Here is a 21,391-nt window from a genome sequence, read left to right as displayed (position 1 = left end):
AAAGGGGAAAGGGGAGGAGAGGGAAGGAAAGGTGTGACTATGAGTCACAAGTTGGTTTGGGTCATTCTACTCATCTTTGCGAAACACCGAGTTGAGCGAATCCCACCTGAACTGTACAGTCAGAGGAAAAGCACATAATGGCTTTTAAAACAATGCAATCTTCAGCACGAAAATACCATTCCAGCAGCTAACTTTTCTGCCACTTGTTGTTGGCAGGCTCTTCTGCTTTTGGGTAAGAACTACACTGATGATGTACAGATCTTCACTATTTCTTTTTCTGTTTTAACCAGTGCAACCCTCTTTCCACTCTCTGAGGGCTGACAGGGGTTCATAATCTCTCAGCCATACGTCTGACTCTAAGCAACAAGGAATAGGTACTTTATGCTCAAAAGAGAGTGTGTGTTTTTGAGATAAACAGAAAAAAAAAAAAAAAAAGCTGGTGAGCCCTGCCCAGGTGGACAAGGGGGAAGGGAAAGGGGAAGACAATAACACTTCCCCAGCTGAGCATTATCATTGACCAAGCACAACTTCCTTGTGCCCAGCCTCCTTCGCCTCCACCCTCTTGGGGACAGTGATGCCACAACAGCCCTGATGAAGTCACTCCCCAGCTAGAAACCTTTGAAGGCTCTTCACTCACCACCAGATAAACTCTAAACCCTCACTCAGACTGCCCGCCCCCTTCCTCACACTCCTGGTCACTAACCACTTGTGCCTGCACTAATTCTACCTCAATCGCCCCCTCCCTCCGCCTGGACTCTCCCTCCCTGGGCTCTGGGCTCAGCCCGTTTTCCCTAAGCCCCCCCCATGAGCTTATCTACTATGAACTCCCAGAGAGCCTCACCAGCAGTGCTCAGCACTCAGAACCTTCTACTTCACATTGTAGCGCTCCTGTCCATATGTGGTATCACCACAGAGGAAAGTGGGCTTTTAAACACTTTCCATATTATAGATGAGGATGGTTTCAGAGAAATAAAACATTTGTGAAGGTGCATAGGGGCCAGGTAGAAGAACCAGCCAGACCCAACACTTGCATACCCACCCTCTCTCTGTGTCCTGGTGTGGCCTCACCACTCCAAGACACCATCTTCTGGAGAGAACAAGACATCAGCACCAGTGAGTGACAGGACAGACAGGAATTAGGTGCAATCCCAAGGTGGACAGAGGGCTCCAGCAGGGCACTGAAGGACCCCAAGGGAAGGAACAAAGAACAAGGATGAATTTTCCCCATATTGGTTTTAACTTGAGTTAGTCTAATATCTTCAGCCAACATATTAATATGTAACATTAGAAGACAGTCTGGGCCTCACAACAGCCCCACCCCAAACACAGGAAAGTTGCTCAAAACTGGATAAAGAAACAACAGAGGTACAATTGGTCCTATACTGTCGCTTCACACATCGCAAACCCACAGAAGGGTAGGACAGGGACAAATTAAATGCCAAATCCATCCATAATCCACTCACCCCATTTTGGCCTAAAGGTCCCAGTACCTCAACCACCTAAACATTGTCAGTACTATTCACGTGCAGCCACACGGCTAGGCTGACCTTGTATTTGCCCCCTTGCTCATGTCCACCCTCTGTGAATATGCCCCAGACACATGAAATAAAGACCACAAGCAGACACAGAGGAGGCCTGGCTCCAGCAGGAGAAGCCTCATCCCAGACAACCTGTCTCTGAAGCCAGACCTGTCTCCAGTCAAGGCCTCGGCAGGCTCCAGGGGACTTCCCGGCACAGCTCCAAGGGCTTCCAGCATGGCAAGGAGGCCATGGAGGAAAACAAGCAACCTGGTCCAGCACTGCCACCTAGGTTCTCTCTTAGCTCTCGGTCGTGTGGGCTGAGGTCACAACTACTGTTTTACAGGGGGAAAAAAGCTGGGGTCCAGGTTAAGTAACTTGCCCAGACCTCACCCCAAACAAATGGTAGGACTCAGACTAAAATTCAGATCTTACGAGTCTAAGCCCATCTTCTCCTATCCTTACTTTGCATCCTTGGCACACAAAATTGACCCTGTGTGTCAAGGATGATCTATACGCTTACAAGAGATATTCTCCAGAATCTTCACGCTCTGGGTCCAAAAGAACCTCCTCTTGCACTAGGAACTAGTTGCCCAATGTCTAAGCACTGAATGGACCATCAGGAGGCACAAGCAAACCAGAAACGTGAGCTAGGCAGATCTTTCTTCTATTCTAGAACATTAGCCAGCATATCTAAATAAATGGAAATTTTCTTGTTCATTTTACGTTTTTAAAAGGAAAAAAAGATTTTGTTAGAACCAAGGTTTGCATTGAAAATATACCAGCTGGACTGCTGAACAGTATTGGTGCTGCCCTGGGCTACAACAGAAGAAACACGGGCGTTCGTGCTTCCGCACTTGCTTCCTTCCAGACCCCTAAAACGCCATCTCAGGGACAAGACACACTTCTGTGTGGTCTCACTGAGCCTAGAGTTAGAGAAGGAAAGCAAGGCTGTGAGCCCATATAGTGGATGCCACAGTGTACAGACAGGCTATGATTTTATCATTATTATGTCCAAAACAATGTCCTTAGAGGCCAAGTTTTCTTCAATATACACCTATAACATGCATCTCTCCACGAACTAAACCACCTCTCCAAGCAGCATTTGAGTCATAGGTCTCTGTGGATGATGATAAGCTGGATGGGAAAACTTCCTGACAAAGGCTGGTCTTGACCATATTCTAGGCACAGTCCAGTCATTTGTGCTCATTATTTGTGCTGAAGTTACAGGTTCTAATCTCAGCTACTCATCTCACCAGGGGTGCTACCTTCACTCAACCTGTGCCTATTTTTGCCCACCTGTCAAAAGCACTTCATAATAGTAACTATTTTATAGAATGGTTTGGAGGCTTGAATACGATTATACAGATAAAGCGCTTAGAATATGGCTTGGCCCAGAGTAATACTCAATTGCTATCATCCTGAGGAAGTAGAGATAAGGAAACTTAGGCTTACATTCATGGCATATTTAGTCAAGACTGGAGGAGTGGAGAAAGCAATCCGTAAAGGTCGAGGCTGATTGTTTCATAGACAGGAAAAGGGGCTGACAGCTTACATGGTGAAGGCAACTCAGGGTGGGAGTAGTGAGCTGGGCGCGTAGTACTGGTGCAGTTTGTACGCTCCCACCTAGAAAATGGTACTTACTCCTTGATAAAAGCATCGGCCCAGTACAGGCTAAAAGAGGATCACCCCCATAAGGAGAGCTAGAATGGGAAGACGCAGGCTGTACCTAGAGCCAGCTACACAGAGCAGCTGGAATTCCAAGTACAAGCAAGGAACATGGATGTAAGAGTCCTTGGAGAAAGACAAACTCAGGAAGCTCAAGAGATATACAGCAGCGGCTGCTGCACATTGGCAAGAGAAGCAAAGGCAAGAACCAGGAAGAACTCAAATAAATTACATAAGGAGATGCATGAGGCAAGAGTGGCAGGAGGTCTTAAACAAGCAACAGGAAAACAGACCTGTACCAATACCTTTCTTTTGAGTGACAGCTGCCTTTTATCTGTGACCTTTCTGGAGTGGGGGCTTCTATCCCTGGATAGTCTAGATGCTCTTGAGGTGGTCAGAGCACAGTCTCTCCCCAGTTACTAGGCACCATCGCTTTTGCCAGACCATACATGAGAGCCAAGCAGGCCATGCATCAGTTTAAGTCACAAGAGAACCTACAGTGATAAAAGGAGATCCCAAGAAACCACGAGGTTCTAACCCCGCAAGCCACGGAAAGTGGTCTCCCAGAATCTCCTGGCTTAATCTCAGTCTCCAATCTCACCACTCCTCCCACCCAAGGAGAACCCCCTTCCAGGGCATGTCAGCCAGAAGCCACTCAGGATGCCAATCTATGCTGAGTACCAGCGCAGTGCTGGTGCCCCAAACATCTTTACAAACAACAAGAGATGGGAGAAACTGCATTTATCTTATCTCTTTTCCATAAGCATGCTGTGGGCAGTTGGAAGCTGCATTATGACCAGTGTTCTGGACAGGAAGTGAGTCCCAAGTAATAAGAGATCATTGTTAAAATGCCTTCGAGGCAATGGAGTTGCTTACCTGTAGGGCCTTGGTTTTGCTGTGTGGGATCCACGTGCTTATAGCCAGCAGCACAGAGGCTGTGTGGGGTACCAGCTGGCTACCTGAATACAAACTCTCCCGCAATGGGCACCAAACCAACATTAATGGAGTACGAGCTCACCAGCATGCCCAACTGTGGGTGTACCCACTTCACCCCAAATCTGCCCTTAAGCCGAATAAGACCCTTGCTCTTCCTCACACACATGACTATTTCTACCTTCCCACGCATCTTTCTGCTTCTTTGCCTCTCCATCAAACCTTGCTCAAATCTGAGATCCTCTGATAAACTCAACAGTATTGTTTTTTTTTTTTCTAATGTGCCTATTTTTACTGTGGGCAAATATAAATAATATAAAAATTACTACTTTAACCATTTTTAGGTGTACAGCTCTGTGGCATGAAGGACATTCATAGTGCTTCACAACCATCACTGCCATGGTTCATTCTTCTTTCATTCCTATAACATCCCCAAAGCAGGATGACATAAAAACTGGTGAGGTTAACAGGCAGACATGTAAAAGTCTGTATTTTCCAAGTTAGAAAATAGACAACACTATCTGACAAATGCTTACTGTGTGAGTTCAGTTTCAAGCTTCAAATTCCTCTCTCTCTCTCTCTCTCTTCTTCATGCCCTACATTGATTTCTAAGGGAAAAGGCCTGTTTCTCTCTGCTTCCCTGCATGCTTAGGATCCAGCTCAAGCACAGACACACCTGTGTTTCAACTCTGGCACCACAGCTTGCTAGACAACATGGCTTTAAGTAGCCTGCTCTGGGCCTGTGTTGTTCCCTTACCAATAAACCTGGGATAACACATACCACCCAGGGCTGTCGCGAAAATTGAATGAGATTGCATATGCAAAAGCACCTGGCAGAGCAGACAATTAATCTTCACTCCTTATGTCAGCTCTGTGAAATGGTGTATCTGCGATCAGGGATAACTAATTCCAAAGGGCAAGGAAACCACCCTTAATTTTCTGAAATTTTACCACAGGGGAAAAAAAAAACAACAACAATAAATTTAAATAATAAGACCGGATGGTTTCCCGTCCTCTGAAGTGAAGGAGCCTGAGCCCAGATGCTACCTACGGGTATGCGGGACTACGTACGGTCATCCTGGATCTGGAACCAAGAGATGCCTTCCTCACACTGCTCTGAAAACATTCTAAGGTACTGAAGTCGGCTGAGAGGGGAAAATGTCCATGTTACCATATTCACTGTTGTTGCTTAAAATTTCTAAATAGAACCAGAAAACATCCACCCAGATGTCACAAATGTTTATTTCCGAATCCCCCTCTGAGCTGTCACATTTGAACATAATGTCCTGAAATAAGCACGTGCAGACCTGTTACTCCAACTTAGACCCTACAAGGCACACGTCCATGACCTGTGAGAACCTCACAGAGTTGCTGCCCTAGAGGCCTCTGGAAAGAAACCATCACTCAGGGTTGCCTCTGAGCAAGGCAGGTAGAGTGAGTGGAGTGCAGAGACAGAAGCCATATTGGGTGGAATATAAATGAGGGAGAGAGGAAACCATATGCTGGAGATTTCTAGAAGCAGAGAGGCCAGGGCTTTGAGCAAGAGTCTACAGCCCGCAAGACCATGCTCCCAGCTCCACAAAAGCAGTGAGGTATCTGCTCTGTACCCGAAATCTAGACCGTGAGCTCCAGGGAGAGAGATCATATCAATCTGTTCTGAACACCTCACAGATGTGGCATGGGCTCCCATCGAATGTTTGCTAAATAAATCCTCGGTTCTTCTAAAGCCTTGACTTCAAGTCAAACTCTTGAAGACAGTGATGGGAGAAGAAAACCATTAACTGAGCACCAACTATCTGCTAGGCTTATTTGATACTTCACATATGTTAGTTACTTCATTTAATCTTTATAAAATCCTACTGAGTAGTTCTTATAACCTCCATTTTGGTGTTCTAAAATGTATGGGCCAGAATGTTTAGCTAACTCACCAACATCCACTGAACAGGAATTTGGGGCAAAGTACTACCCAAGACTGGCTGCTTCTCCCTGGAAATCATGCCTTCTCTGGCCTCTGAGTTCATCCTGCAAGGTTAAGCTCAAGATAGTCCAAACAAAGGATTCTAAAACCTCTGTACACCAATACAACAGGAATCTAGGACCCAAGAAAGAAATTCAAGAGGTCATATGTTGAAGCACTCACCCGCTTTCTGCCAAAGTCTTTGATTTCTGCAGAGCTAAACCACTCCTTTCAAGGATAATATAAACATCCAAGTTTCAGAGGTATCATGGACAAAAGCCAACATTTTTCAAAGAACCTAATGAGATTTGTAGGTCATTTTTGACCTCAGATATTCAAGAACAAGGAATTCAACTTAAACCAGTGCTGATTCCTTATAACCAAGATTCAAACCAGCCTTGACTTTTGTGTGTTTATATTAAAAGCCAGCAAGGAGTAACCACCATCACTTCGAATCACCCTTTAGGATGCTCTGCTCAAAAATTTAAAAAGCTAGGAAATGGAAGGCTTCAGCAAAATAAAAATATATGTCAGATTAAATAGTAATTTGAATGTTTTTCTTAAAGATTTTATTTATTTATTTGATAGAGATCACAAGTAGGCAGAGAGGCAGGCAGAGAGAGTGGGGGAAGCAGGCTTCCCACTGAGCAGAGAGCCCAATGTGGGGCTCGATCCCAGGACCCCGAGACCACAACCCGAGCCGAAGGCAGAGGCCTCAACCCACTGAGCCATCCAGGGGCCCCATTTTGACTTTATAATTCCTGTAATACTTGTTTTGATGTTATAGCTATTTAAAAGCTATCAAAATGAGGAGCTCATAACTATATTTTATTACACATATTTAAATAACCTTAAAATAAATACAATTTCCAGCAACACTGAAATTGTTTCTTGTCCTTATTTAAAATGGGTATATATACTCCTCAGACATTAGGCTACCATAATGCCTCTAAAAAATATGATCACATCTATCACAGTAGGAAAATTCTAGAAACAGTGCAGAATAGTTTAGAGGGAAGAAAATGGAGATACTATCAGGACTTATTAAACAAAACACCTTAAATTGTGCATTATTTACACATAGAAATAATGTTATTAAATAAGGGTTAGGTTTGTAACTGAGGACCAGATGCCAAGCTAAATAGCTCAATGTAAAAACCAAGCACATACTCACAATATGTTCTGAATGCTCTCTTAATAAATCTAACTTCCCTCAAGCCAGAGCATGCAAGATTTTACAAAAATCTATTATTATCAATCATTTCTACATCTATTAAATTGCAAGTAGGAAGATCGTCTGGGCTTCTCCAGTGCACGTCACCAAAGATCTCATGGAACTAATACATACCCTGAGGTCAAAGAAAAATGATAGAAGGATAAAAGTCTAAGGGAGATGAAAAAACATGAGTAAAGGATTGATATATTTTAAAATGAAAAAAAAAAAGAAAAAAAAAGTGGTCCAGTTTATCCAGAACGTCAGTCGCAACAAGAGAATAAAAGAAGAAAACACCAGGGAACTTTGAACTATAGGCTGAAGATCCTAGACTCTTTTTAGGAAGCGAGAAGGAGCCATGAAAAGTTTGGGGGCAAGAGAAGGTATCATTAAAGCTGCACTTTAAAGAATACTGGCAGAACTAGAAAAGGGGGAGAATGGAGGCAGGAAGCAGACTGCCTCATTTCCTTTTTTTCATCTGTAGCACTTTGCATGTGTCCGGCAAGAGTTCTGTAAACATGGACTCAATAAAAGCTGCCCCAATAGGGGGTTGCTTCACTAGCACCAGAGGACAGCAACACCTGAACTACCGCTAGAAGGAGGGCAACACCACACACCGGCAGCATGTGCTGTCTTCTGTTTTCCTTTCTTAAAAAGCCCTGAAGGTCTTGTCATTTGGGAAAGGCTGTCCATACTCTGCCCATCTGGGACCTTCATATTGCAAGTCTCATGTGAAAGACTTTGAAAAGCTCTATAGTTAAGAAACCAATTTAATTTGTTCTTCCAGAATTTGGCCATGAAAAGTTCTATAGTTAAGAAATCAATTTAATTTCTTCTTCCAGAATTTGGCCATGAATCCACCCCCGCACCACCACCACCTCTCTAATCATGGAACAACTCTCCTAAAACAAGCATCCTCCAGGCAGGTCTGGAAAGTGTGGACTAAGGTCAGCCATGGTCAGCACATGGGCACAACCTCAAAGGGGTCAGTAATAAGCTGTAAGTCGGGTCAGGATCCTTCAGGGCTGTTCAGAGTCCTCTGGTCAAGCCTCCAAGTAAAGCCACAGAGTCCCAGCACTCTATCTAACGTGAAAGAATTCCATGGGGGAAAGTAAGCATCCTGACGATTCAATTTAAGTGATTCTTCCTTTTTGATCATTAGTGGTTAAGAAAACCCAGTCACCGAAATCCATACAAGAGCACTCTTTCCGACACCTGAAGACTATTAAATCAACTTTCGTCTTTCTCCTTTATTTCTCCTTCTCGAAATAACCTTACTGTATTCAACACCTAGTTCTGATTATTCTTTTCACAAGAAAGATGTAAATTCTAGAGGAATTTGGTTCACTTATTTAGACAACCAAGGATATATGTTTCTTCTAACCCAGAATGAAATGATTCCAAAAGCCTAAGACACTTAGTTATACAAAACAGTATTTAAGGGTGGCATTGAGGGTGGGAAAGAGGCAGAAATCTGAAACCAGCGTCTTCTTTAGGATATAGTAGTGATAAGCCAGGCTGGATGCTCTCCCAGTCATCAGAGAGTACAGTAAACCTCAGATGAAATCTCCATCACTAGTAGGATGCTTCATCAGAGAGCTGACTGGCCCAGTCTGGAAGGAGTCCCATTTCTCTCTGCCCAGATGCACTGGGGGCAGGGGGTGTTTTTAATAAGAATCTGATCTTGCTGGAGTCTGTCCATCTACATTATTGCTTCCATGAACTAAAGCCTGGCAGAAAGACTGCCCAAAAGAACAAAAACACCGAATCCAGGACGCTTGAGATTTCACTCGCCCAAATGAGATATCAGCATCGTTGTCCTAGTTCGTGGCACTCAGGTAGCCTTGTAGCATCATGCTCTGGAGAGCTCCATAAACATGCATTGATCTCATGACACCGAGCAGTGCAGGCAGGCCACTTCATCTCAGCTGAATGGAAGGGACTGGCCACAACAACTATGAACAGCAACCAGGAAAAAACTGAGCTCAGCACAGTCTTAGAAGCTAGGCACAATCAATCCCTTTGAAAATTCAATCATAAAGCTTAATAAGGTTCACATCTTTGGACTCCATAATTCTGATTCTGGGAACCTAACCTAAGAAAAGGGCCCAAACCATAGGAGAGCTTTTGCACAATGGTGTTCGTCAAAACACTATCTGTAAGGACAAAAGCTGTCAAAACTGCAATATCTAATAAGGGCACAATTTAAAAATTCAGGTACAAATACATAAAAGAATACTATGCAGCAAGTTTAAAACGATTTATAAAGAAAATATTAGGGCGCCTGGATGGCTTAGTTGGCTGAGTGTCCAACCCTTGATTTCAGCTTGGGCCGTGATCTCAGGGTTGTGAAGTTGAGCCCCAAGGCAGGTTCCGTGCTCAGCGGGAGCCGGGAGAGGATTCTCTTTGGGATTCTCTTCCTCTCCCTCTGCCCCTCCCCCCACTTCTGCATGCTCCATGAATGAATGAATGAATAAAATCTTTTTTTTTAAATGCTCATAATATAATGTTAAAAGGGAGTGATCAGGTGATAAAATGGAACACATATTATGAACAGTTCTACAGGAAGAAATTTATGCAGGAAAGGAAAGATTGAAAGGACATAAGCCAGATGTTAACAATGGAAAGCTTCATATGGTAAGACTGTATACATGGGTAATTACTTTTCTAATTGCAGTTTTTCTTTGCTTTCCAGATTTGTGTATAATGAACAGGTAGTACTTGTAAAAGAGAAAATTAAGGGTTTTTTTGTTATAAAATAGTATCTAAATGATTAAAATAATTTCTAAATTATATGTGCTTAGGGGCACCTGGGTGGCTCAGTTGGCTGAGCGTCTGCCTTCAGCTCAGGTCGTGATCCCAGAGTCCTGAGACTGAGCCCCGCATCGGGCCCCCAGCTCAGCAAAGAGCCTATTTCTCCCTCTACCTCTGACACTCCCTCTGCTTGTGCGCTCTCTCTCTCTATCCCCATTAAATAAATAAAATCTTTAAAACACACACACACACACACACACACACAAATTCTGTGTGCTGAGAAAATTTAAAACAATATATAAATTCCTGTATGCAGGAAAGAAAATCAAAATTAGAAGGATGGATTTGTAATATGTATCCATGTGTGCACACCTACATTCACACATGAAATAAGACGTAAGAGGGGACTTGGAAAAACATAGGCAAATGAGCACTGGCATGGTAAGGAAGTGGCTTCCAAGCTCCCCCAAGTCATCACAATAATTGCACATACTCCAAAACAAGCAGTGGGTTTGCCATGCAAACACAGCTTCGCACTGTCTCCCAGGCTTCCCTCCCAAGCCAGACTGCAGCCCCTAAGCCCTTCTTTAATAGGAATCCTGAGCCCCCTAGGTCACAGAGGCTAATACCATCAGCAAGAGTATTTAAACATAAAACATAAACTGACAAATCTTTTTAAATGGAGGTATGGTTAACTATATAGTGACTTTTGTCATGCTCTAAAACGAGATTCAAAGCCAAAGAAAAATGCCTTAACCCCTTCACCGTTCTAAATATCTAAGGCAAGACTCTTTTCCACTGGCCTAGAGAATCCACAAAATCAGTGCATCTTTGATTCCAGAAACTAAGACATGAGCACCTTTAGTTGTCCTGGGATAAGAAAAGACCAAAGTTGAGCTCCTGCATGGCTCAGTGGGTTAAAAGTGTCTGCCCTTCAGCTCAGGTCATGATCCCAGGGTCCTGGGATTGAGTCCTGCACCGGGCTCTCTGCTTCTCCCTCTGCCCCTTCCCCCACATGTTCTCACTCACTCTCCCTCTCGCTTTCATAAATAAATAAATAAATAAATAAATAAACAGGTGATAAGAAAAGATTAAATTCAAGAAGCATTTAAGAACAGCAAACCAACTAAAGGGGTAGGCACCAGCCTCCTACTTACCTCCTACTCACCTCCCCAGCTTTACCCTACTCCTTGGGCAGGGACAGAGGATCATCCCTTTCATTCTACATCCTAAATAACTTTGACCAGCTGTGCGGGGAAAGGAAGATGAGAAGCACAGGCAAAGAATAAACAATGATGAGCCTAGTCCACAGGGACCCACTAAAAGTACATACCTCTCCTTTATTCTACCACTGGTTATTTCCCTAGAGACTGGAAGACTAAAGCCATTATCCTACAGGTACATGTGGGCCCGGCTCCTACAACAACTATTCAGTAATTGACAGCTTACTTAAGAACACATGGATTCAGGGCCCCTGGATGGCTTAGTCAGTTCAGCACCCAACTGTCGGTTTCAGCTCGGGTCACGATTTCGCTGTTGTGGGATGGAGTCCCACGCTGGGCTCTGGGCTCAGCCTGGAGTCACTTCAGATTCTCACTCCCTCTCCTGCCCACTTACTTACGCCCCCTCAAATAAATAAAATCTTAAAAAAATAAAATAAAAAAAAGAATTCAATCACTTCTGCTGAGTAAATGGGACCCATCAGTCCCTTTTTTTCAATTACAGACGCTCCCAGCCCACCCTTCTCCTCTAAACACCACTCCTTGGACAGTGGTGGCTCTGGCAGCTTGCCAGGCTTTCATATGCACCGGGTGCTTGGGCATTGTGTTAGGATCCAAGTTCTGGTTTATCGGGGCCAGGTGGCGCAGAGGCTAATTAAGTCCTAACCTCTGACGGGAGACCCAGGCAGCGGTAAGCCTCCCTAGGGGACCCCCATGCGTGGCTGAGGTTGCACACACAGTGCTGGAAGATTCGGAAAGGCTGCCAGCTTAGTGTAACTGCTGGCTTTGTTGAGTGTGTCCCTGCACCCATAACACCGGCACACTAATAGCACCTCGGAGTTGTGCTGAAGACCAGTTAACGCAGATAAAGCACAGGGTAGGTTCTCTAAAACACTGGCCGTGGCTATTATTTTACTACTGCTACCAATTAGATTGTTATTCAGGTAGGCTGATGCAACTAGGAGGAGGCCAAATTTGTAAGGAAACAGAGTCCCTGGGTAAACTCGAAGTTAAAAGAAGTTAAGGAAATATGAGCTGGGGAGGAGTCTCGAGAGGGTGGCTAAGAGCAAATTGGGAGGAGGTGACCAGGGTCCTGTGCATAGCCCACAACCAGGGCAGTAACAGTCGTAATTACAGCTGCCATTTTCTTGGGCCTTCACATTTCAGACACTGTCCTAACTACTGGGAGTTCTGCAGCCAGAACCCAGGGTTTTCCGTTATTCAGAGTCAACTGCCTCAAGGTCCCAGGCATAAGCCAGCCTGTGATCTTGACAGGGGTGGGCAGAGCAACCCAATAAGTGGTGGGGACCAGACAAAACCGCATCAAGGGTAAACCATGGCAGACCAAGGCCTGTCTCAGGAGAGACTGTGTCTAGAATCCAGTGGAGCACTAATGTCACGCCCCCACTCCCTGATCAAGCCCCTCTAAAGGGCTGACTGCGATGAGGCAGGAGTCTCAGGAGCCAGGCAGGAGGAGGCAACAACTAGAGGAGCTTCTCACCTCCCGCGTCGGCAGTGACACAGCCGGGGAGCGTGGGGACTAGGCTAGTCTATGTGTTGAACCATGGGAACCATGAGCTCTTACTCCAGTTCTTTCTGTTCCCGCTTCCTCTCAGAATTGCCTTAAGAGCTTCTTTCCATGCACCTCCTGGGTGCCTTTCCTCCCCAGCTGTCTTCCAGGGAGTGGGGAAGAAGAGCTTCAGTTGAAGGGCCTGGCCACTTCACAGAGGTGCTTCATGTCACAGTTCTGTGTGCTACCCGTCCACACAGAAGAGTGGAAGGGACATTCTGTGAAGGAGCAGCTCACATGACTGAAACAGCTGAAGTGTCCCCATTAAGGGAGACAAGAGGGCAGGGTTTCCAATAAGCCAGGCTGGAAGTCTGAAGATTGTTCTAAAGCACTCAAATATGTGTGCTCCTCTGAATCTACATTTAAATACTGTTTCATTCATTTTCAAAGGGCTGTGACCACCCCAAGAGGACCTTCCCCAGTACAGCCCCCAGGACAAGGGCTCCCATGTTACGGATGCAGATACTGAACAAAGCCTGGAAAGCATTAAACTCCATATTCAGCATCTCACACAGGTAGTCTCTTTTTTCCTAAGAGCAGCACCACTGAGAGCTGAACATGACCATCTTCACTGACAAATAGGCAAAGGGAAACATAAAGGAGCTGAGTGACTGTCCAAGAGCAGAGCTCTAGTCAGAGAAGAAGGCAGAGTCCAATCCAAGTCTGTGTGGCCCTCAGCCCAAATTTTCATGATTATCCTACCATCTTTCCTTTAAAAAACAAACAAACAAAAACCTCTATGTTGAAATGTTTCTTCTGGATTCCATGAGTTTCTTCAACTTCACAGCCCCCATTTTATAAATTAGGAGCCAGAGGCCCAGAATGATTAAGTGCCTCACTGGGATATGAAGTGAATAGGATAAGAAACAAGGACCCAAATTCAAAAGGCCCTGTGTTTCAGGCCATGGCTTTGGGGCATCAGCCAAAGTGATTCCTTGCAAAATGTAACTACTGGAAGCCAGGGGACAAAGCAACGTCAAAGAGTGACATGGGGATTCCCCATGAGCTCACTTATATGAGAAGAACCCCAGCTAGGAGGCCAGTTCAGCAGAACCGCCTCCCCACCATCATTTGCACATGAATACATAAGACAAGGAAAGCTAAAGATGGGGAGGGAGAAGTTACTCATCATTAATAACTTTATTCCCTCAGTCTTCCTAGTTCTGTGAAGAAAAACACAGCCCCCTGCCTTGCTCTGCAAGTGACATTTCCTTTAGAGAACAATGACTCGCAGGATATTGTGTGCACCACATTACTCGAGGAAAGCAGAATTATAAAATGTCAAATCCTTTTTTCAAATTCCTATTTAGAGAGCAGAAAAACATACTATTATTTTGTCAAAATCAGTTACCATGGCAGCCTGAGCCCCTTGGCTCTGTATGGCCTTGAGTTCATAAAGGCAAACGCACGCTCATTTCATAGGGATGTTTGGTATTTTATTACCTCCCAACTCAGAATTGAAACAAAGTTTAAGTGTGAAGGATTCTCACCTGTGAAAGCATTTGTGGCCTGAAAATCAGCTTCCTGCATACTGCTCCCCAGACAAGCCTGTGTTCCAACTCTTAAGCTATCCTTGCAAGAGGAAACTGCCTGGGCGAGGCCTCAGGTCACTTCCATCTTGGCTTGTCGGAGTCCATCGCTCTGCCCCGTCCGGCTTTTGGTAGCATCTGATGCCCACCTGCCCTGCTCCCAGACCCTGAGAGCGGGCAGTACCTAGGACAGCACCCAGTCCAGCAACGTGCACACTTGGGGCACACAGTCACGTCAGCCGTCCAGCCAGAGTGAAGGCCATGGTGAGCCCAGGAGCAGAGGAAGCTGTCCCGCTGAGACCTGCTTTCCCACCTTACAGTGAGGCCCTCCTCAGCCACTTGGCAGCCAGCATCCTCCACGGGTCTCAGCCGCTCTAAGGGAGCTCAGTATGGTCTGATCTGCTGCTCTCTGTGCTTCGCCTCTCCCCTTGCTGAAATTAAAAAGAAAGAGATCACTTTCCTGATGACTTGCAGGAGTATTCAATTTAGTAGACCCATAAAGATAAAAAAAAAAAAAAAAAAAAGAGAGAGAGAGAAAAAAAACGCCACCCAGAGTAGTGATCATGGCCATGCTATGGCACTGGGGGAGCTCTTGGTAGGAAGCAGGTACAACATCATTTTCTGAGTGTCTGTGAAGGTGGCAGGGAACAGAGGTAGCTTTTACTTGCACTCCAGAAAAAAGACAGCAGAAGACAGCATTCTCTGCTCTAAGCCTCGCTAAAAATGGCTATAAAGGTGACATAACATTCAAATGTCATTTCCCCAGTCACATAGTTCATAGATACCCTGAAGAAGAAACCCATTTCCCAAGCTTGTTCCTGAGGTGCTCTCCCTGTTTGTGCTCTCTGTCTCTCTGTCAAATAATTTAAAAAACAAAACAAACAAAAAAAAACTTTAAAAAAGGACTCTCAAGGGGGAAGACAAAGGCCTGCATCAATATTTTAAAGAGTAAAAAGGAAAAGCAAATTTAATCTGAAAATTTACATTACATATTACATAACAATAACAGCACTTTACAAAATACTTTCCAGATATTTCAGTGTGGTTATATTATATAAGAAGCAACACTAATAACATGAATGTTAGAAGCCCAAAGGATGAGACATTTTAAAAGAGAACCTAAATAGGAATCTCCAATATTAAAGAAAACTTTTTTTCCATTATCATCGCTTCACTCTAATCAATTTACATCACTCTTTCGAATATATAACCTTCATTCCTATTCTTCACCATCAAACTAGAGGAAAAAAAATAATTTAAGAAAACAACACCTAACAGAAAAGAATACTCCATTAAGGCTTCTTATTGTAAATATAAAGTAATAAAGGAAAATATCACTAATACAGACTAACTATAAGGAAGACCTTATGTATTAATGAAGCACTATAATTATATTAAGAAATTCAATTGTATGGCCCTCATGTACCTGTAGTAGCACAGTTAATAAGGTGTAGCATACCATGAGTACATAAACTTAATGAATAGGTAAAAAAACTTATTTTAATTAAAAAAATCATTTATGCAAATAATGGTTTTGAAGTGCTTGAAAATGCAACAAAACATTTTTTCTCTGAATTGAAACATTCCACATAAAATGACCAACACACACACTATCAGCCTCCTAAAGTCCTACACTAACTTCTAAAGTAAACCTAATCACATGTATGATACCTTTCAATTTTAGGAAATGAAATTACCATAAAAAAAACAAAACCCACTTGCTCTACAACACCTTGATTTTCTTTGCCCTTTGCTATGGTGCTTTCAATGCACAGAAATGCTAGACTTTATTTGTTCTCTGTTTCTAAACTCAGAGACGATCTGAAGTGTGAGAAGGTGTGTGTTGTTGCTTTACTCTGGCTCTCTGTTTATTTTATTTTGTTTCATTGAAAAAAGTACGGTTACCTCACTTTGTATTTTTTAAGATCTTATTTATTTATTTGTCCAAGAAGAAAGAGAGAGCACGAGCAAGGGGAATGGCACACAGAAGAAGAAGCAGGCTCCCTGCTGATCAAGGAGCCTAATGCTGAACTTGATCCCAGGATTCTGGGATCATGACATGAGCTGAAGGCAGGCATTTAACCAACTGAGCCACCCACTTAGTACTGCTACATTACTTAAAAAAAAAAAAATCAAGCTATTCTATATCACATTTTAAATGGCTATGGGAAACACTAAGGCAAATGTGGACAGAAATAGAACAAACACATTTTTTTTTCTTTTCTTTCTTTTACCATATTTATCACACTCACCAATTCTTAACTTTAGTTCTTCGAAAAGAGAAGTATGGTGACAAGTACATAACAGCTCACTGGGGAGGTCCCAGGCATAGTATTGGCATAGATTTTTACGGCATGATGTGTGTAGTTCCCAATAAAGACCAGACAGACACAATTGTATTATCTTACTAATGAATGACTTTTGTATTCCGCAAACACTCAGGCTCCAATATATGCAATTTTTAAATAAAAATTTAACTGTAACTGCCATAAAATGTGTTCTTAATAGCCGCTAACAACACAGATACCCTTTCTACAAATATACAAGAAAGAGGGGAGGGTACCCAGGACCTGGAGACTATTCTGTTCAGTAGGGGACATCCAAGACAGGGCCAGGAACCCAGCGACACTCAGTAGGAGTCAGATGACCCAACAGGGTAGGACACAGAGGTGGATGATTAGGACCCAGAAGTAGCAAAGGAAAAGCACATCTGCTTCTACAGCTTGATAACCACCCAAGAATCAGCAAGAAGGCAGAGAACAGAACAAACGGTACCTCATCCACTTTTCCCATCTATCCCTCTCCTAGGGCTCTTGCTCATGATTCTACTCACCTTCCAATCTCAGCTCAAATGACCCTCATCAGAGAGGCTCCCTTGATCGTCCCCCAGACTAACTTCAGAGTCTGGCTACCCAGCTTCCCGGCACTTGCCATGGTCACAGCTGCATGCAGGGCTCCTGATCTCTTAGCCCCCATCTCTTCTGCTGGACTGTAAGTGCCATGGGGACAAGGACAGTGACTGGCTGACCGTCCATTACCCCTCAGCAGCCAGGACATGCCTGATGCCTGTGTCTGCCGAATGAACGGAAGAGTGGCTGAAGGCCATCCGTGTTCAGAGGGGTATACACAGAGGTGCTCAGCAAACACTTCCAAGACAAACCCATCCCAAGCAGTGAACTGAAGGCAGCATTTCCTGGCTGAGAGGCTACTCTCCAGTGCTGGCTCTGAACCTGTGAACTGGGAGGGCTCTTCCTACCACCACTGGTCAAGGTGAGACTGTGATTACCAGCACTAATTCCTAATGCACTCACACTTCACAGAACAGCCTATCCAGTAGAGGCCCTTAAAGGACAATGCTTTATTTTATTTTATTTTATTTAGATTTTATTTACTTCAGAGAGAGAGAGTGAGAGAGAGAGCATGAGAGGGCAGAGGGTCAGGGAAAGAAGCAGACTCCCTGCTAAGCAGGGAGCCCAATGTGGGACTCCATCCTGGGACGCCAGGATCATGACCTGAGCTGAAGGCAGTCGCTTAACCAACTGAGCCACCCAGGCACCCAGGACACTGCTTTAAATCCTCTCAAACCACAGAGAGAAAACTCTGACCCCAGAGAGGTTAGATAACTCCACGCCAAAAACTACGGTGCAGTAGAGTCAGGACTAACGCCTGTGTCTCCTGCCCCTTCCATCAACTGTTATTCCCAGGTTACCTCTGCACATCAGGTAAACCTCCATGGTAAACCCAAATTCCCTAAACTGAAATGTCTTAAACTGAACAATATTCAAATCAGGGAAATGAAGGAGGAGAACATGAAGAAAGAGTAAAGAAAGAGAGCCTTCACAGAATAATCCTGAGCCACACGTTCAAGAGCCCTAACTATAGCAAGCAGGCTAACATCCTTCTGTCTTCTACACACACACACACACACACACACACACGTTCTATTTATCCTAGGAAGATGGGTAGGCCTAACCAAAAAATAAATTAATTCAATACTGCACTTGAAAAATGTCATTAAGTCCCTCCCATAACAGAGCAACAGTTACTAAGGAAATAGAGCACACCAAACGGAAAAACAGCCCCACAGAAAGGGACCCTTTTTAAAGAGCGAACACCCACAAAACCTAACCAAGTAAGTTGTAGAATATGTTTGCTTTACCACTTATTCATAAAAACTTCCACGAAATGCAGTCTCCGAGGAATCACTGGGGAATGAAAACTGCATTCCTCAGATCACAGCTTTCACAAAATTACACTGCAGAAATAGACATACGAATTCAGGAAACATTAGGGTCACACACTAGACACAAAGGCCAAAACCCAGAAGCAAAGTGAAACCACAACCTTTTTTAAAAAAAATCTAGGAACATTCAAAAAATGTGTAGTACATATGGAATAAACACTGCAGTTTCATTTTTTATTTCCTCTCACTGTGGACAGACTGCTTCACTGGCTGAGTGTCGGTTACCTAGGTGATGGCTAGACTGAGCAGCCTAACGGGCTCCAGGCCGAGGGACTCAGGGAGTTGAGGCCCCATGCCTGTGTCTGATGATCTGTCACTGCTCCACCCACCAAAGAGGTCCTAGGGAAAAAGGAATACTGAGAGATGAAGAGACAGCTTTAACCTTGACACCCTCCCCTCCCAAAATCAAAACATAAAAATTAACACATTAAGAATTTGTACTGCACTCCTTACCGAAAAAAATCTCCTCTACTGGCTGGCTCACTTATGTGAAAGTGATAATGGACTTCCAGCAAGAGAGAAGAAACCTGAGGATCTACTTCCGACCAGAGTTTGAATCAGGTGTCACCCTGGGAGAGAGGTGTCACACTTTCCCGCGTGAGCTCCTCTACCTCGTGAACAGAGAGTCTGGACCTCAGCAAGTGTCCATGAGTCTCAACATTTCCTAACAGCCAAAAAGTATGTCCTTGGACAAACCATGGCCCCTCCCCTCAAGACAGCCATGAGGCAGAGAGCACCAGACTGGGCATCCTTCCCCTGGTTCTGGGCCCACATATAGGACTCAGTCAAGTCCCTTAGCCTGTCAGCCTCCCACTTTCTCATTTGTAAAGTAAGAACATGAAACCTGAGGTCCCTTCTGATCCCGATTATTCTCCTGTGGCCCTCTCTAGTCAAGGGAGACAGCACAATGTGTATGAAAAGAACATAAGGACCAAGCACAGAAAATGTGCACCTAAACCGAAGTCTAAGAACAAGTCACAGAAATAAGCTGCCTGGACCCAGGGGAGGCTGAACTCAGGTGATGTAGATCCTTCACGCTACTTTTCATTTCTTTTTTATTTTTAACTTTATTTTTTCAGTGTTCCAAGATTCATTGTTTCTGCACCACACCCAGGGCTCCATGCAATACGTGCCCCGCTTAATACCCACCTATGATTCAGGGGTATAAAACAATTTGAGGTTGTGTTATAAAAGCTATGAACCCATCCTAGCCCCGGGGAGCTTCATAGGCTCCAGAAAGGCCACCATTTTAGGAAACAAGTATAAAATCCAAACACTCATTACAAATACACACACACGGTGCAGAAGGGAAAAAAAAAAGCCATTCTATCAGAACACCCTTTAAAATGTCACTTTGGCAAATACGACACTTGATAAATCCTGAAGGATCTATATTCTGAGGCTCTACTCCAACAGAACCGGAGAAAGAATCCCCCCAGGTAAATTAGTAGGATAACTGTCCCTGGTGATTTAGTAAGTTTGTAACTACCTTCTCGTACTGTTTAGGAACAAAGGAAGCAATAAGAGGTCATCTACCCCACCCCTACATTTTATGGAGGAGACTGAGACTCAGGGAGGAGAGGGAATGCATTGAAAGTGACTGAAATGATGATGGCAGCACTGGGAACGAACCCAGGTGTCAGTCTAGGACCAAGCTCCAAGTTCCCCCGTACACACAGACTGGCTAAAAGGAAGAAGCTAAGAAGGGGTGCAGCAGACACCTGTAACAATAGTGAATGAAGATCAAGGAATACTGAGATGATTTCCACTTTCCCAGGCCCAAACTGGCCTAAGAGCACATTACCAGCATGCTGAAAAGAAAAGGCAAGGAAGGGTCTGCTTGGCACAGAATCAGAATGTGCACAGAAGGTGTGAGCCCATCGTGGTCACCTCAGATGTGAACACCAGCCAAGCAGAAGGTGGCTGTGGGAGAAACCGTTACCACCCAGCCTGGTGCGAGACGTCCTGACTGGCCACACCAAGGAGTTGGGCTCTGAGATGCTCCACACCCAGCACTCTCCCCCCATCCCAATTGTCTTCAGATAAAATTAGCTTGCAATGGGCATGATAAGCAAAGATAAAAGGGCTCTCTTAGGCAACTAACAAGCGTGAGCAGTAAGGAAGGGGAGCTGTCCTCTGGCTCCTTGGGTAAGAGTAGGAGAGAATAAGGACCAATGAGTTGTTTGTATGAAACAGTGTTTGTCCTCCTCATACATACTCCCCAATGCCCTCATCACACAGCAATGCCTCCTCTGCCAGTGCCACCACTCACAGCATCCCACGCCAAGCCACTCCCTTCCCCAGCTAGCAGCAGCCTTCCATGGTACACTTCCCATGACTACCCCCGCTCTCTGGCCTACGGAACACTGTATAGGCTGCAAACTCCCATTCGGCATTTCAATAGTTCTTTGTGGGACTGTTACTCGAGCAACGTCTTATTTTAGGTGATGGGGAGACAGGAATGAGCAAAACAAACCAAGCTCCTGTCCCCAAAGTATCTATGGTGTTTATGGAGATATTTCCTAATGGAAACCTTCTGCTAATCTGCATCCTCAGCGTTGACTACCATGGAGCCTAGAATACAGCAGGTACCCAATACACGCTGGTTGTACTGCATTGAACCATATCTGAGCTTCAGCTTAATTGCCTCCTTGTAACTCTGCGTCAGCTGCACAAAGTACCAAGGGCATGGTACGCAAAGAAACCGCAGGGCCCAGGGCACTGTGTGAGGGACGTTCCAGCTGGGCGTCTGGGGCCCAGGCAGTGCCAACCCATCCACCATTTCAA

General features: G+C 44.5%; 1 protein-coding gene across 5 annotated transcripts in view; it reads right to left on the bottom strand.

The window, feature by feature from the left end:
* Positions 1 to 21,391, bottom strand: part of LDLRAD4 (low density lipoprotein receptor class A domain containing 4) — a 413,383-nt gene that overhangs the window by 246,898 nt on the left and 145,094 nt on the right. For 2 of the 5 annotated variants that reach the window (XM_032875826.1, XM_032875828.1), the window contains exon 2: positions 14,323 to 14,792. The exons of the other annotated variants lie outside the window; for them this stretch is intronic. In XM_032875826.1, the coding sequence (XP_032731717.1) occupies positions 14,323 to 14,362 (40 nt within the window). In that variant the 5' untranslated portion in view covers positions 14,363 to 14,792. The remainder of the gene's footprint in view (positions 1 to 14,322; positions 14,793 to 21,391) is intronic. 5 annotated transcript variants of the gene reach the window in all.

This window comes from Lontra canadensis, unplaced genomic scaffold, assembly GCF_010015895.1.
Source record: "Lontra canadensis isolate GAN:19392208 unplaced genomic scaffold, GSC_riverotter_1.0 scaffold57, whole genome shotgun sequence".
NCBI lineage: Eukaryota > Metazoa > Chordata > Mammalia > Carnivora > Mustelidae > Lontra > Lontra canadensis.
This window is presented reverse-complemented; position numbering and strand designations above follow the sequence as displayed.